General features: G+C 36.0%; 1 protein-coding gene across 5 annotated transcripts in view; it reads right to left on the bottom strand.

The window, feature by feature from the left end:
* LOC107625278 overlaps positions 4,877–13,298 on the bottom strand; it is a 9,595-nt gene continuing 1,173 nt past the window's right edge. Inside the window, exons 2-9 of one of the 5 annotated variants that reach the window (XR_002357394.1) lie at positions 12,857–12,944; positions 11,978–12,078; positions 7,409–8,106; positions 7,036–7,274; positions 6,745–6,948; positions 6,369–6,473; positions 5,855–6,256; positions 4,877–5,172 (exon numbers count right to left, since the gene is read on the bottom strand). Coding sequence is in view for 2 of the 5 variants with exons in the window: in XM_021115813.1 (XP_020971472.1) it covers positions 8,990–9,203; positions 9,282–10,825 (1,758 nt within the window). In the remaining 3 variants the exon portion in view is untranslated. Of the gene's footprint in view, positions 6,257–6,368; positions 6,474–6,562; positions 6,656–6,744; positions 6,949–7,035; positions 7,275–7,408; positions 8,107–8,136; positions 9,204–9,281; positions 10,996–11,977; positions 12,079–12,856; positions 12,945–13,298 lie in introns of those variants that run through there. The other 4 variants (XR_002357396.1, XM_021115814.1, XR_002357395.1 and 1 more) reach the window with 4 other exon arrangements.

The following is a 13,298-nucleotide window of genomic DNA, read 5'->3' on the forward strand; positions in this document are numbered from 1 at the left end:
GTCCCGCTCATCTAATTGGAGCTAAGTTTCATTGATATTTTGGAATTTATAGTATATTCTCTTCTTTTTATCCTATTTGATTTTCAGCTGCTTGGGGACAAGCAACAATTTAAGTTTGGTGTTGTGATGAGCGGATAATTTATACGCTTTTTGGTATTATTTTTACATAGTTTTTAGTATGATTTAGCTAGTTTTTAGTATATTTTTATTATTTTTTAAATAAAAATCACATTTCTGGACTTTACTATGAGTTTTTATGTTTTTCTGTAATTTCAGGAATTTCTGGCTGAAATTGAGGGACTTGAGCAAAAATCTGATTCAGAGGCTGAAGAAGGACTGCAGATGCTGCTGGATTCTGACCTCCCTGCACTCGAAATGAATTTTCAGGAGCTACAGAAACCCAATTAGCGCGCTCTCAATTGGGTTGGAAACTAGACATCCAGGGCTTTCCAGAAATATATAATAGTCTATACTTTGCACGAGTTTTGAGGACGCAAACTGGCGTTCAAACGCCAATTCCCTGCCCTACTCTGGAGTTAAACGCCAGAAACAGGTTGCAAATCATAGTTAAACGCCAGAAACAGGCTACAACCTGGCGTTTAACTCCAAAAAGAGTCTCTACACATGAAAGCTCAATGCTCAGCCCAAGCACACACCAAGTGGGCCCGGAAGTGGAATTCTACATCATTTACTTATCTTATGTAACCCTAGCTACTAGTTTAGTATAAAAACTACTTTTAGTGATTTATTTCATATCTCTGGTTAGTCTTTGAATAATTTTACATTGAGAGATCATGTTTAGGGGGCTGGCCATTCGGCCATACCTGGACCTTCATCACTTATGTATTTTCAACGGTAGAGTTTCTATACACCATAGATTAAGGTGTGGAGCTCTGCTGTTCCTCATGAATTAATGCAAAGTACTATTATTTTCTTATTCAACTCAAGCTTATTTCTATTCTAAGATATTCGCTTGCACTTCAACATGATGAATGTGATGATCCGTGACACTCATCACTATTCTCAACATATGAACGCGTGCCTGACAACCACTTCCGTTCTACCTTGGATTGAGCGTTTATCTCTTAGCCTCCATTCTGAAAGATTGGAGTCTTCGTGGTATAAGCTAGAATTATTGGCGGCCATTCCTGAGATCCGAAAAGTCTAAACAGGATCTGGGAAGGGATGATTGTGACAAGCTTCAAACTCGCGAGTGTTGGGCGTAGTGACAGACGCAAAAGGATCAATGGATCCTATTCCAACATGATCGAGAACCGATAGATGATTAGCCATGCAGTGACAGCGCATTTGGACCATTTTTACTGAGAGGACGGGAAGTAGCCATTGACAACGGTGATGCCCAACATACAGCTTGCCCTGGAAAGGAGTATGAACGATTGAACGGAAGCAGTAGGAAAGAAGAGATTCAGAAGGAGCAAAGCATCTCCATACACTTATCTGAAATTCTCACCAATGAATTACATAAGTATCTCTATCTTATTTCATGTTTTAATTATATTTTAATTATCAAATATCCATAACCATTTGAATCCGCCTGACTGAGATTTACAAGATGACCATAGCTTGCTTCAAGCAGACAATCTCCGTGGGATCGACCTTTACTCACGTAAGGTTCATTACTTGGATGACCCAGTGCACTTGCTGGTTAGTTGTATCGGAGTTATGAAAAAGAATTTGAGATTATAAACGTGCGTACCAAGTTTTTGGCGCCGTTGCTAGAGATCACAATTTCGTGCACCAACACAAAGCAGAGTCGAGCCATTCTCTGAGATCTTCTTTCTCTGACCGAAATCTTCTTCAACCATTTTTGGTATGAAGAGCATGAGCTTACTTCACCAAATCTTACCTTATTTTGGTGAAGATCTCAGCCACAACATACATTTTGTTTTCTTTTTCTTGACATCATTACAATGGTCTTATTACTTGCTTCTTCTTCTCTTTGGTAGCTTGCCATAGTTTCCATGCTTTCTCTGTGAAGTGACCGAATGAAGAAGAGATATGAGAGAGAAGAGAGATTAGAGAGAAAGGCATGTAATGGATTTGAGCAAATTAAATCAAGCTGAATTAATTCCCACTCCCCTTTCTTTCTTAGTGGCGTGTAACATTAATGAGGCCATCAAATCAATTGCATATTCTCTCTCATGTTTCCAATGCAAGTTAATTCAAGTTAATTGAATTTGAAATCCACCACATGATGGAAATGAGATCTGTTGGAAGCATGAAGCAAAACATTTGCTTTCTCTCAACATTGGTTTCGCACCAAGCCTTGGGTTTCCAACTAAAATTTCAATTGGGCTAATAATAATATTAATAAAATCTGGCCCATTAACAAAATATTGATTCAGCCAAACAATTTAACCAAGGCTAAAAGTAAAATTCATATTTGGGCTTGCAACAATTTTTCTTTTTTTTTTTTGGCCCAATCAAAACCTGCACAGCAAAATTATTTTAATTAACATATATGAATTGAAATCAAATTAATAATTTTGTAATTAATTATATTAATAATGTTTGATCATCACTAATTTAATTTGGAGTTTTCCAAACTCATCAATATATATATATATATTTTTCATATATAATTTAGTGTTTGTGTTTAAGAGTATGAGAGGATGTGTGTAGAATTGCGGGTGATTCACAACCCCCTCCCCCCTCCCCTTTTATAGTGGGCTAAGCTCTTTATTCTTTTACATTTTAACCCTTAGTTTTGCTAATCCGTTTGCTCTTTCTGTGGGCTGATTCAGAGGTTCTGTCTCTGAGTTAATGTCTTCTGTTCTAGTTTTCTGAAAACTGATAGCGGGTTTTCTTCTTTCTGCTGTGATTCTGTTGGAATCCTGCTGATGACTTTTGTTCCTTTCTGCATGAGGTGCTTTTGTAGTTTTCTGAGATCGTCTTGACACCTTCTCTTTTAACTTTGTACAGGTGTCTGTTTTCTGATTTCGGGACTCTTTTTTTTTTTACTCTTCAAATGGATCTTGGGTATCTCGTATGTACAGTCCTGGGCTGGACTGGACTTCTTCATCTTCGTCTGTTGGTTCTGGTTTTATTACTTTTAAAGAATTATGGATCTCTTCTTCTGAGGTGGCCGCTGCAAGGGCCGCCATCATTTGTTTTTTATGGGCTAGAAAGTGAGTTTCTTTTTCAAATGATATTTTTTCGAACCCTAAACTATGGCTTAGTGGTTCTGCTCTTTTTTGGGATATAGTCATCCAATTATCAATTGCTCTTTTACTAATTAGGTTCAGGTCGAATTTATTCCACCATTTCACTTTTATGTTTCTAATTAAATATTGTACACTTGGAGTATCTTCATATCCTGCGGAATCATATTCCCAGGTCATTATCCAGCATATTCCCATAGTGGGAATGAAGGAAATTAGCTTATATCCATCCAGAAATGATGTTTTATTTTTGAATTATTCATAAGCCATACTAGCTTCTTTTGGAAAAATTGCTTCCATTGGTCCAAACTCTTAAAACCATATCTGGAACCATTTGGGAAACTGTAGAGAAATCCCTTTTCGGAACCATATGAACCAAGAGTAGGGATTTGGGGAAAGATATAAAGTGTTCCACCAGGCATCTATATAATCATAATAGGAATAGTGCTGTAGTTCAAATTTTCTAGTAAAACTTTTACAATGAAAGGGAGGGTTTTCCCATTCTGATAATGTTATTACTTTCATAATCTTAATTTTTGAGAATATTGTATCTTTTGTGGTCGGATCTTTATTTTGAGTTAATTCAATTGATCCTGTGTCTACTAAGATAAATTCATAAAAGGTTCGGATTTTTTGGATATTTGTTGGAGGGTAGTGAAAAATATTTGGAAAAATTGTTTGATAAAGGATTCTTCTATCCATCTTAAACCACCCTTTCTCTAAAGCCATTATTTTTAGAGGTATGTGTTTTTCATGATAAGGATGTTCTTCAGATAATGCACTACAAAAAAAAAAGGTCTATGGTCACGGTGAAAAGCTAGTGAAAAGGGTGACCATAGGTCTATGGTCACGGTTTTTGACCTATGGTCACGGTTTTTCCGCCGTGGCCTATTCTCTCGTGGCCATAGGTCTATGGTCACGGTTTTTTTATCTATGGTCACGGTTTCTATGGTCACGGTTGTAATGTTCAAATTCTGGCACTTTAGGCCACGTTTTTTTACCGTGACCATAGCCTATCTATGGTCACGGTTTTGGCCGTGACCATAGCCACTATAGTCACCCCTTCCCAAAACCGTGACCATAGATAAGGCTATGGTCACGGTTTTGGCCGTGACCATAGCCTCTATGGTCACTCCACCCAAAACCGTGACCATAGCCATATCTATGGTCACGGTTTTGACCGTGACAATAGCCTCTATGGTCACCCCTTCCCAAAACCGTGACCATAGCCTTATCTATGGTCACGGTTTTGGCCGTGACCATAGCCTCTATGGTCACTCCACCAAAAACCGTGACCATAGCCATATCTATGGTCACGATTTTGACCGTGACCATAGCCTCTATAGTCACCCCTTCCCAAAACCGTGACCATAGCCTTATCTATGGTCACGGTTTTGGCCGTGACCATAGCCTCTATGGTCACTCCACCTAAAACCGTGACCATAGCCATATCTATGGTCACGGTTTTGGCCGTGACCATAGCCTCTATGGTCACCCCACCTAAAAACCGTGACCATAGCCTTATCTATGGTCACGGTTTTTTGCCGTGACCATAACGTCTATGGTCACCCCACCTTAAAACCGTGACCATAACCTTATCTATAGTCACTGTTTTCACCGTGGCCATAGCTTATCTATGGTCACCCCTCCTTAAAACCGTGGCCATAACTTTTCTATGGTAACCTGTTTTATTTTATGAATTTCTTTTAAAGCATAATTACATTCCAAAATGATGATAGTCACAAAATAAATCTAAGAATGAGAATTCAATAAATGTAAATCATAAAAGTTTCATTAAAAAGTAGATATCCATTACAATAGTAATCAAAATAGGGTGTAATTTATCCATTACATGTATTATCAGATAAAGTCTCTTATCAAAATGTAAAGAACACATCAAAATAATACATTTAGATAACCAAAATCATTATAAGACCCATCCTATCTTATATTTGTATAGAACATATTTTCTTCACATCATGTCCTCTTGCTAGCAAAAGAAATAAAGAAGTTAGAACAGAACAAAAATATTTTTGATGATGCATGCAGTGCAGTTGAGTAATGAATATGGAGCACAAGTTAAGTAAGTCAATCAATATGAAAATTTCAACCACTAAATAACAAGGAGCATTTGCATGTGGTTTTGAGCCATTTGGTAATGTTTATATGTATTTAATCTATCTTTGAGTGGAACTTCAACTCTCCTGTTGAAGTCACTTAAAATTGAAAAAAATCCAGCACAAAGAAACAACCATAACCAAAATAGAAGCTTAAAAAACAAGGTAATACTGAAATACTATTATTAGCTTCCAACCCATCAAACAAATCAAGTAATCAACACTAGCGAAACAGAAAAACCAGATTGAGTGTGAAATCAATAGACAAAGTAAATTTTAAAATAATAATGATGCTGATTGCTATATATTACTAAGTACTAATTCAATGCCGATTGCTACCCCTTCACCTTCATGTATTATTATTGCATTATCTATTTTTCTATACCTTCTGAAGAGAAATAATGGTAGGTTATGCATCTTAGTTCGTAATTAGTTTCTTACCCTTCTATTCAATACGTACTCATGGAGCCAACTAGCCAATAAAATCAATAATAAAATTAACATCAACAGCAATCGGCCACTATTAATTTAACTACTAATTTTGACAGTACTTACGTCCATATCTTTTGACACATGGTTCGATCCCAGTGAAGGAGGAATGCTTCGCCTCGCATCATTTGGTGCACTACTTGCATCAGGCGGAGATTGTTGGGCAGCTTCTATCATTACTTGCACTTGTTCTGCACTCATACCAGGATTAACTTGTTGCAACACCGTTTTGATCAAGCTCGTTAAACCATCCAACTTGGAAGTTAAGTTATTTTGATTTTTCTCCATAGTTGAAACCACTTCAGCATGTTGTTGTTGCATTTGTCGGATTTGCTTATCCTTTTTAAGAGAGGATTTTGTGACTGATCGACCATAGAAACGAACTCTACCATGTCTTTCCTTTCCAAAAACTGTTTAAAGGGCTTCATCATCACTGTATCCAGCTTGCTTCAAAATTTGAAGATGATCCTATTACACAGAAGGAAAATTGAAATAAGTTCATGTGCACATATGCTGAAAATATAAAAAATAATTTACACATTTCTTTTAGTGTACATTTCTACGAAACTAAACAACTCACAATCGTCTCTTGTGTTCCCGAATCAGTCTCTCCTTTCTTGTTAGTACGAGTTACAACAAACATCTCAAACTGTGATGGATCTTCATTGCCCTCTTTTTTTGCACGCTACAAAGAAACCACCAAGATTACTCGAAGTCAACACAGATGACATGAAAGATACAAAGATACTTAAATGCAAAGCACAAATATAATACCAATTCAGCTCATACTAATTCAAAACTAACTGGACCCATTCGATGATTCCATTTTTATTTGGATCTATTTTCACGATTTTTGTCAGAAATAACCTACATATTGTTGTAATGTAAAAATACATAAAGTTAGTTAAATACACGATACCATTAATAAAGTCAAGAAAGTTGTGAAAATAACTTACTTTGATGATATCAAGACTCCAAAATTGAACTAATTTTCTAAAATGCAGTTCAGGTACGGTAATCGGACGATTTTTCATCATCTCTCTGAATGAGCTGTACGGTGTATAGTGATATTTTTTTATGCGTTTCTTAAATTGCTTCCATGACTCTCCAATGGTATCAATCACCCAAGGCTCAGCATCACTTGGAATTTTATATTTAGACTATGAATAAACAGTGAATTATGTTATTTTACCATACAATGCTAAGCCTAATTGTAAACAATTTAAAAAGGAGAATGGTCTAGTTACCTTTGCATAATCCAACATTGAAGTTTTAGTCTCACTTGACACAGCTTGCCAACTAGTATATAATAACGTGACCAAATTAGAGTTTCTTGCAAGTGTACCTAAGAATCGACTAAACAATTGAACCTGTGTCTTTGTTGGGCCTATAGGTCTGCCGTTGCACCATGTTAACTCTATCTGTGTCTCCATAGCATGAATATGCTTGAGCTGGGTGGGACCACGAACTTTTTTCTTTTTGGTACCTATTTCCAATGTCATTACTAGAGAATATTAACAAGAATACTAATAAAGTAAATAAAAGAGTAATCAACTAAATACAAGAGTTAGGTTGATGTCTTTCACTATTTGCTATTGAAAAAAAGGATAAAGGCATTACCGAGTTGACTGTCACTACTATCACCAACACTTGGATTGTGATCATCATAATCATATTCATATTCTTCATCATTTTCATCCAACGATATCCCATATTTTTCGAAGAATTCATCTAAAGTCATAGCTGGGATAAGAGACTCAATCTTATGTTCTTCTTCGTTGGCATCTTCTTCATTTGATTTCTTCATCAGCATCTTATTGGTTGGCTTCTTGCTTTGACCATCAGCGTCATTGGTATTCATCTTGGTTTTATCATCTTCCACCTTTGATTTCTTCATTGGCACCTTCTTCCTAGACGGCTTCTTCCCACTTTGACCTTCAATTTCATTGGCTTTCATCTTGACTAGATGATTTTCTTCATTGCAGTTCTTTGTTGGCATGTTGATTTGATCCTCAAGATCTTTCATGTTTGTTATCTTCTTGGTTGTCATTTTGCTTTGACCTTCATCGTCAACTCTTGTCAGCTTCTTTTTCGGCATCTTGCCCTTTTTCATTGTCTCATGTTTACTACTATCCCCACATGCAGCTAAAACATACTCCCTTTTGATTTGAAATTGTTTTAGCAATGTATAAGCACTTGTGAATTGTATTTTTCCTGAATTTTTTACTGGACTCCTCATCTTCAAGGGACTTCTTTGTGACTCTATTTGTGATAGGGTCCTTAACCTTTTTCTTTTGGGATTTCCTTCATTGTTCATCCTGTATTAAAAAAATGTCAAATAAAGCATAAACATAATTAAATTGCATGAAGAGAGAAAAATAAAGCATCCAAACTAATAAAGAAATGGGCATATGCATTATCATACGGCAGCCACATAATAAAGTAAACAAACATTGAGATTTCATGAACAAATAAAGCATGAACAAATAAAGCTTGATGGAGAAATAAATTATATGGCAGCCACATATTTTAAGAGGGCAATGGACCACTACTGTCATATCAATTTTTGTACAAATAAATCATATGGCAACCACATATAAAGCATCATGAACAAATAAAGCATCATAGACAATTTTTGTACAACCTCAATTTCAGCTTCACTGTCAAAATCATCAGACTCTATTTCTTTGTGGTTAGGTTTGATCTTGTTCGGTGTCACATCAACAATTGTGGGTCGTACGCCCTGTCTAACCAAGTCTACCTCGCCAATATCACTCAAGGGTATCGGACTATTCGCCGATTCATGTGGCTCTCTTATGTTAGGGTCAAACTGTAATTGGACCCCAATGTTAAACAAGTCTCTTGGAACCGTTTTCATCACATAATGCTTTTGGGGAATATATGGATCTTTCACACAAAAGCACTGGTGTGCTTGACTTGCCAACACAAATGGTTCGTCTTGGTAACATCTTTTGTTGAAATGAACGTATGTCAGACCATATCATCTTCCTTAGCAATAAACCACCCACACTTGAATAACACAACTTTAAATTGGCTATAATAGTCTAACTCGATAATATCCATGATTCTACCATAATATCTTATATTGGCCTTGATTGGTTTTTTGTCCTTAACACTTGCAAAGCTTGTAGTTTCAGCTACCACAGTGACACCACTGTTTTGTGTTTTTCGCATCACTTCTCACCGCTTAGTATGAAATCTGTACCCATTGACGACATAAGCAGAAAATGATTTTGCAACTTTATTTGGACCCTTAGACAACTGTTGTATCCAACTGGGAACATCATCCTTCATGGCACGTCCTGTAAACCAGTCTATAAAGTCTTCATTCTGATCTTTAACAACGTTCCACTTTCGCTTCCGCTTGTCTTGCTTTTGTTGCTCACCATGTTCTCTACAAGGGATGTATATTATTATGTAATACTACCAAATTTAGTCTAAGGAATAGAACTAATGAGAAGTGCAAATTTACCTCATGTAAGGCTCCACGTTAATGCAATTGTTCAATACATATGCATTAGCTTGAAGGAGTGACTTCTCGTCCAAAATAATTAGTTGCCCTTTTTTTCCACCCAATGGACTTCCCTTGTTTGTGAACAAGTTTGAATCAGGCTCTTTGGTTGAAGTGCCTTCATCATTATTCCGAGATACTCTATTGAATCTTGTTTTCACTCCCTCGTGCAAATATCTTGAACAAAAAGTTAAACACTCTTCAGTCAAATAACCCTCCGCAATTGATCCTTCTGGACGACTTCTATTACGTACATACCCTTTTAGTATGCACATGTATCTCTCAATCGGATACATCCATCGGAACTGGACGGGACCACCTAACCTTAATTCATTAGCTAAATGAATAGGCAAATGAACCATTATATCAAAAAAGGTAGGGGGAAAAATCCTCTCCAACTGGCACAAAGTCCCTACAATCTCTGACTCTAAACCATTAATCTCTTCTAAAGAGATTTCCTTTTGACATAGCTGACGAAAAAAGGAACACAAGCGAACTAGAGGAACAGCAACATGATCTGGAAGAATGCTCTTGATTGGTATTTGCAACAGGTAATGCAACATGAAGTGAGCATCATGAGTCTTGTAACCGTAAAGCTTTCTCTCTTCTTGTTGTACACAACGAGAAATGTTTGAAACACTTCCATCAGGCAATTTTGTTTTCTTCAAGACACCGCAAAAAATGGATTTCTCGCCTTTGGTCATGGAGAAGCATGCTTTAGAAAGTTTAGTTCTTTTTCCATCCTTTGTATTTATTGGGTGAAGATTCTTTCGAATGCCCATCTCCTTAAGATCATAACGAGCCTTTGCATGATCCTTTGTCTTTCCAAGAATATCCAATAAGGTACCAATTATACTGTCGACTATGTTTTTTTCGATATGCATTACATCAAGGTTGTGCCTGAGCATACAATGCTGCCAATATGGTATCTCAAAAAATATTGATCTTTTTTTCCATTGGCCATTACTTTTGCTTTGCGTCTTCCCAAGGGCATTATCTACTGACTTTAGCTTATCTAGAACCTCTTCACCTGTTAACATTCGTGGTGGACCCCTGAATTCTGTTTTTCCATTAAAAGATATCTTGTTAGACCTCCATGCATGATCAACTGGCAAAAATCTCCTATGGTCCATGTAAACTGTCTTTTGGCTATGTTTCAAGTAACAAAAAGAAGTATCATGGTTACAACAAGGGCAAGCTAGCTTCCCTTTTGTACTCCAACCGGACAACATCGCATACGCAGGAAAATCATTGATTGTCCAAAGAAGTGCAGCATGCATTTGAAAAGTTTCTCCCTTAAAAGAATCATATGTATCTACCCCTGACACCCATAGCTCCTTCAGCTCTTCGATCAATGGTTGCAAAAAAATATCAATATTATTTCCTGGTGAACAAGGTCCAGGTATGAGTAAAGAGAGCATGCAGTATTCTGACTTCATGGACATCCAAGGGGGGAAATTGTACACCATTAAGACAACTGGCCATGTGCTATGTGACACGTTCATAGTTCGAAAAGGATTAAAACCATCACTTGCCAAACCAAGCCTCAAGTTGCGAAGTTCTTTTGAAAAGTTTGGGTACCGAGTGTCCAAGTTCTTCCATGCTTGGCCATCAGCAGGGTGCCTTATGCAACCGTCTTTCAAACGCTACTCATCATGCCACCTCAATGCCTCTGCTGTGTTTGGGCACATAAAAAGCCTTTTAAGCCTTGGTATTAAAGGAAAGTATCTTAAGGTCTTCGCAGCAACCTTATGAACTTTATTCGGAAGCGCAAAGTCATCTTCGTTGCCATCCATAGCAGGAATCTGATTATATCGAGACTCTCCACAGATATGGCAAACTGAGTCATTTATGTACTCATTCCGATACAGCATGCAGTCATTAGGACATGCATCAATCTTTTCATAGTCAAGACCCAAGTCTTTAACCATATTCTTAGTTTTATTAAAAGAAGTGGGAATGTTCAAATCAGGTATAGCTTCTTTTAATAACTCCAAGAGGGAGGTAAAAGATGTGTTACTCCAACCATGCAGACACTTCAAGTGGTAAAGATGAATGATAAACGATAGTCTCAAAAATCCAGTAGTACATTGGATATAATTTTAGACCTGCTTCATCTACCAGCTTATAAAATCTCTTCGCATCTTCATTCAACCCGTTGTTCCCCTCTTCAAGATTTGTCATATTTCCGAATGCATCATGCAGCATCCCGTCAATATCATCAACGCCCCCTCGATCATCCATGTCACTATTTACAACTGTTGGGATTGCTGATTCCCCATGATTAGTCCATCGTTTATAACCTTCGACAAACCCGTAGCAAATAAGATGCTCATATACGTCTTCTCGTTCACGCCAATAAGTGTTTCCACACTTTGCACACAGACATTGGATTTCTTTTCCAACCGGTTTTCCAATTACGAAGGCAAACTCTAAAAAATTATTTACACCAACTATATACTCGTTCTCAAATCTTGGTAAATCCATCCAATCCTTTGACAAAACATGATTAAACCTAAGAATGCAAATATCTAAACTTACTAAACATGATCTAATAAGTCAATTATAGTGACAATCTGGCTACCATATATCCGCTTACTACCCTAATTAAATGTGCTATCAAATTATTATATATGGCAATTACGAGATAAACTTACTGCTTAGTTCCTTCATTTTGAGAAGCCATATGAAGTTGTTATAAACGGTGCCGCAGCAACTACTCGACTTCTGTTGTCTTTACCTGTGCGAAAAAATTATCCTGTACACAAAACAAAGTCAAAATAATTAAGTTCAGAAAGGGAATACCAAATAATGCCTAATTTTAAGTTCCTATATTAATGTACATTTTTTTTGCACTTATTAAGTTAACTTTTTGTATTAACATGGGTTCGCATCTAAAATAGGCAGAATAATTTCCATTAGTGTCCCATGATCTTGATATATACATAATATAGAGTAGCAATGCTAAGTGCTAACTAGTAATGCAGTGTAATAATGGGAAATAAGGTTGAGCTTTAAATTACCGAGTCAATGTTGCAAAACTGACGAGTTTAAAAAGGGACAGATTAGACTTTAGAAACCAAAAACATCGTCAATTTGTGGAGGTAAAGACTCATGAAATAGACCTATGAACAAGAATTTTTTATACATGATTTAAAAAATTTTCTACACAACAACATAACAAATAATCAACCCTAAATTAATTCAAACCACCAGTTAATTATTAAAGTTCTTTCATCCCTTGTATAATGAGCTATTTTTCAAGCAACTTTGAAGATAATTAATTATTAACAGCATCGATAAAATGTCAAAGAAAGCTAATAAGAAAATGCATTATTCATGCACCACTAATAGAGTATAAAATCTTATGCACATGGGATTTGTTCTCCTCACATATAGATAAAGATCATTATCACATTCACATAGGCATATGATTTCAGCAAAAGTCAAGCAGGACCATAATTAATTAATAATTAGTTACTTAAAATAAAATAAAATAAAATAAAATGAAACTATTAATTTAACAAGGTATGTACCTTAACAGGATAATGGCAAAGTAGTGGAAGTTTGGCAATATCACCACTTTGTACATAGTATAACTTGTTATGATGACAAGTGTTAACACTGCACACACATAACGTATATATAATATATAAGCAACTATTTTGGTTTATACATTTGAGTTGTTAAGAATAATTATAAAAATGATAAATAAAGAACTTATAAATGCCAAAAGGATAAATAAAAAAAATTAAAAAATAAATGGTTGACAGGTTTGGTTGAACAGACAAGCTAATTAGCTAACCATATTCAGTAAGATCTGATCAGATTGAGAAAAATTTAACCGGACATAATTTTTTTGGAGAAAATTTGTGTATTTATTACAAATAAATGGATTAATCTATTTTGATGGGACGAGTAGTAGTTAAGTTGTTAGTTAGAATGATTCTTATTTCGATATAAAAGAAAAGAATTAAG

Source organism: Arachis ipaensis, chromosome B02 (assembly GCF_000816755.2).
Source record: "Arachis ipaensis cultivar K30076 chromosome B02, Araip1.1, whole genome shotgun sequence".
NCBI classification, from domain to species: Eukaryota; Viridiplantae; Streptophyta; class Magnoliopsida; order Fabales; family Fabaceae; genus Arachis; species Arachis ipaensis.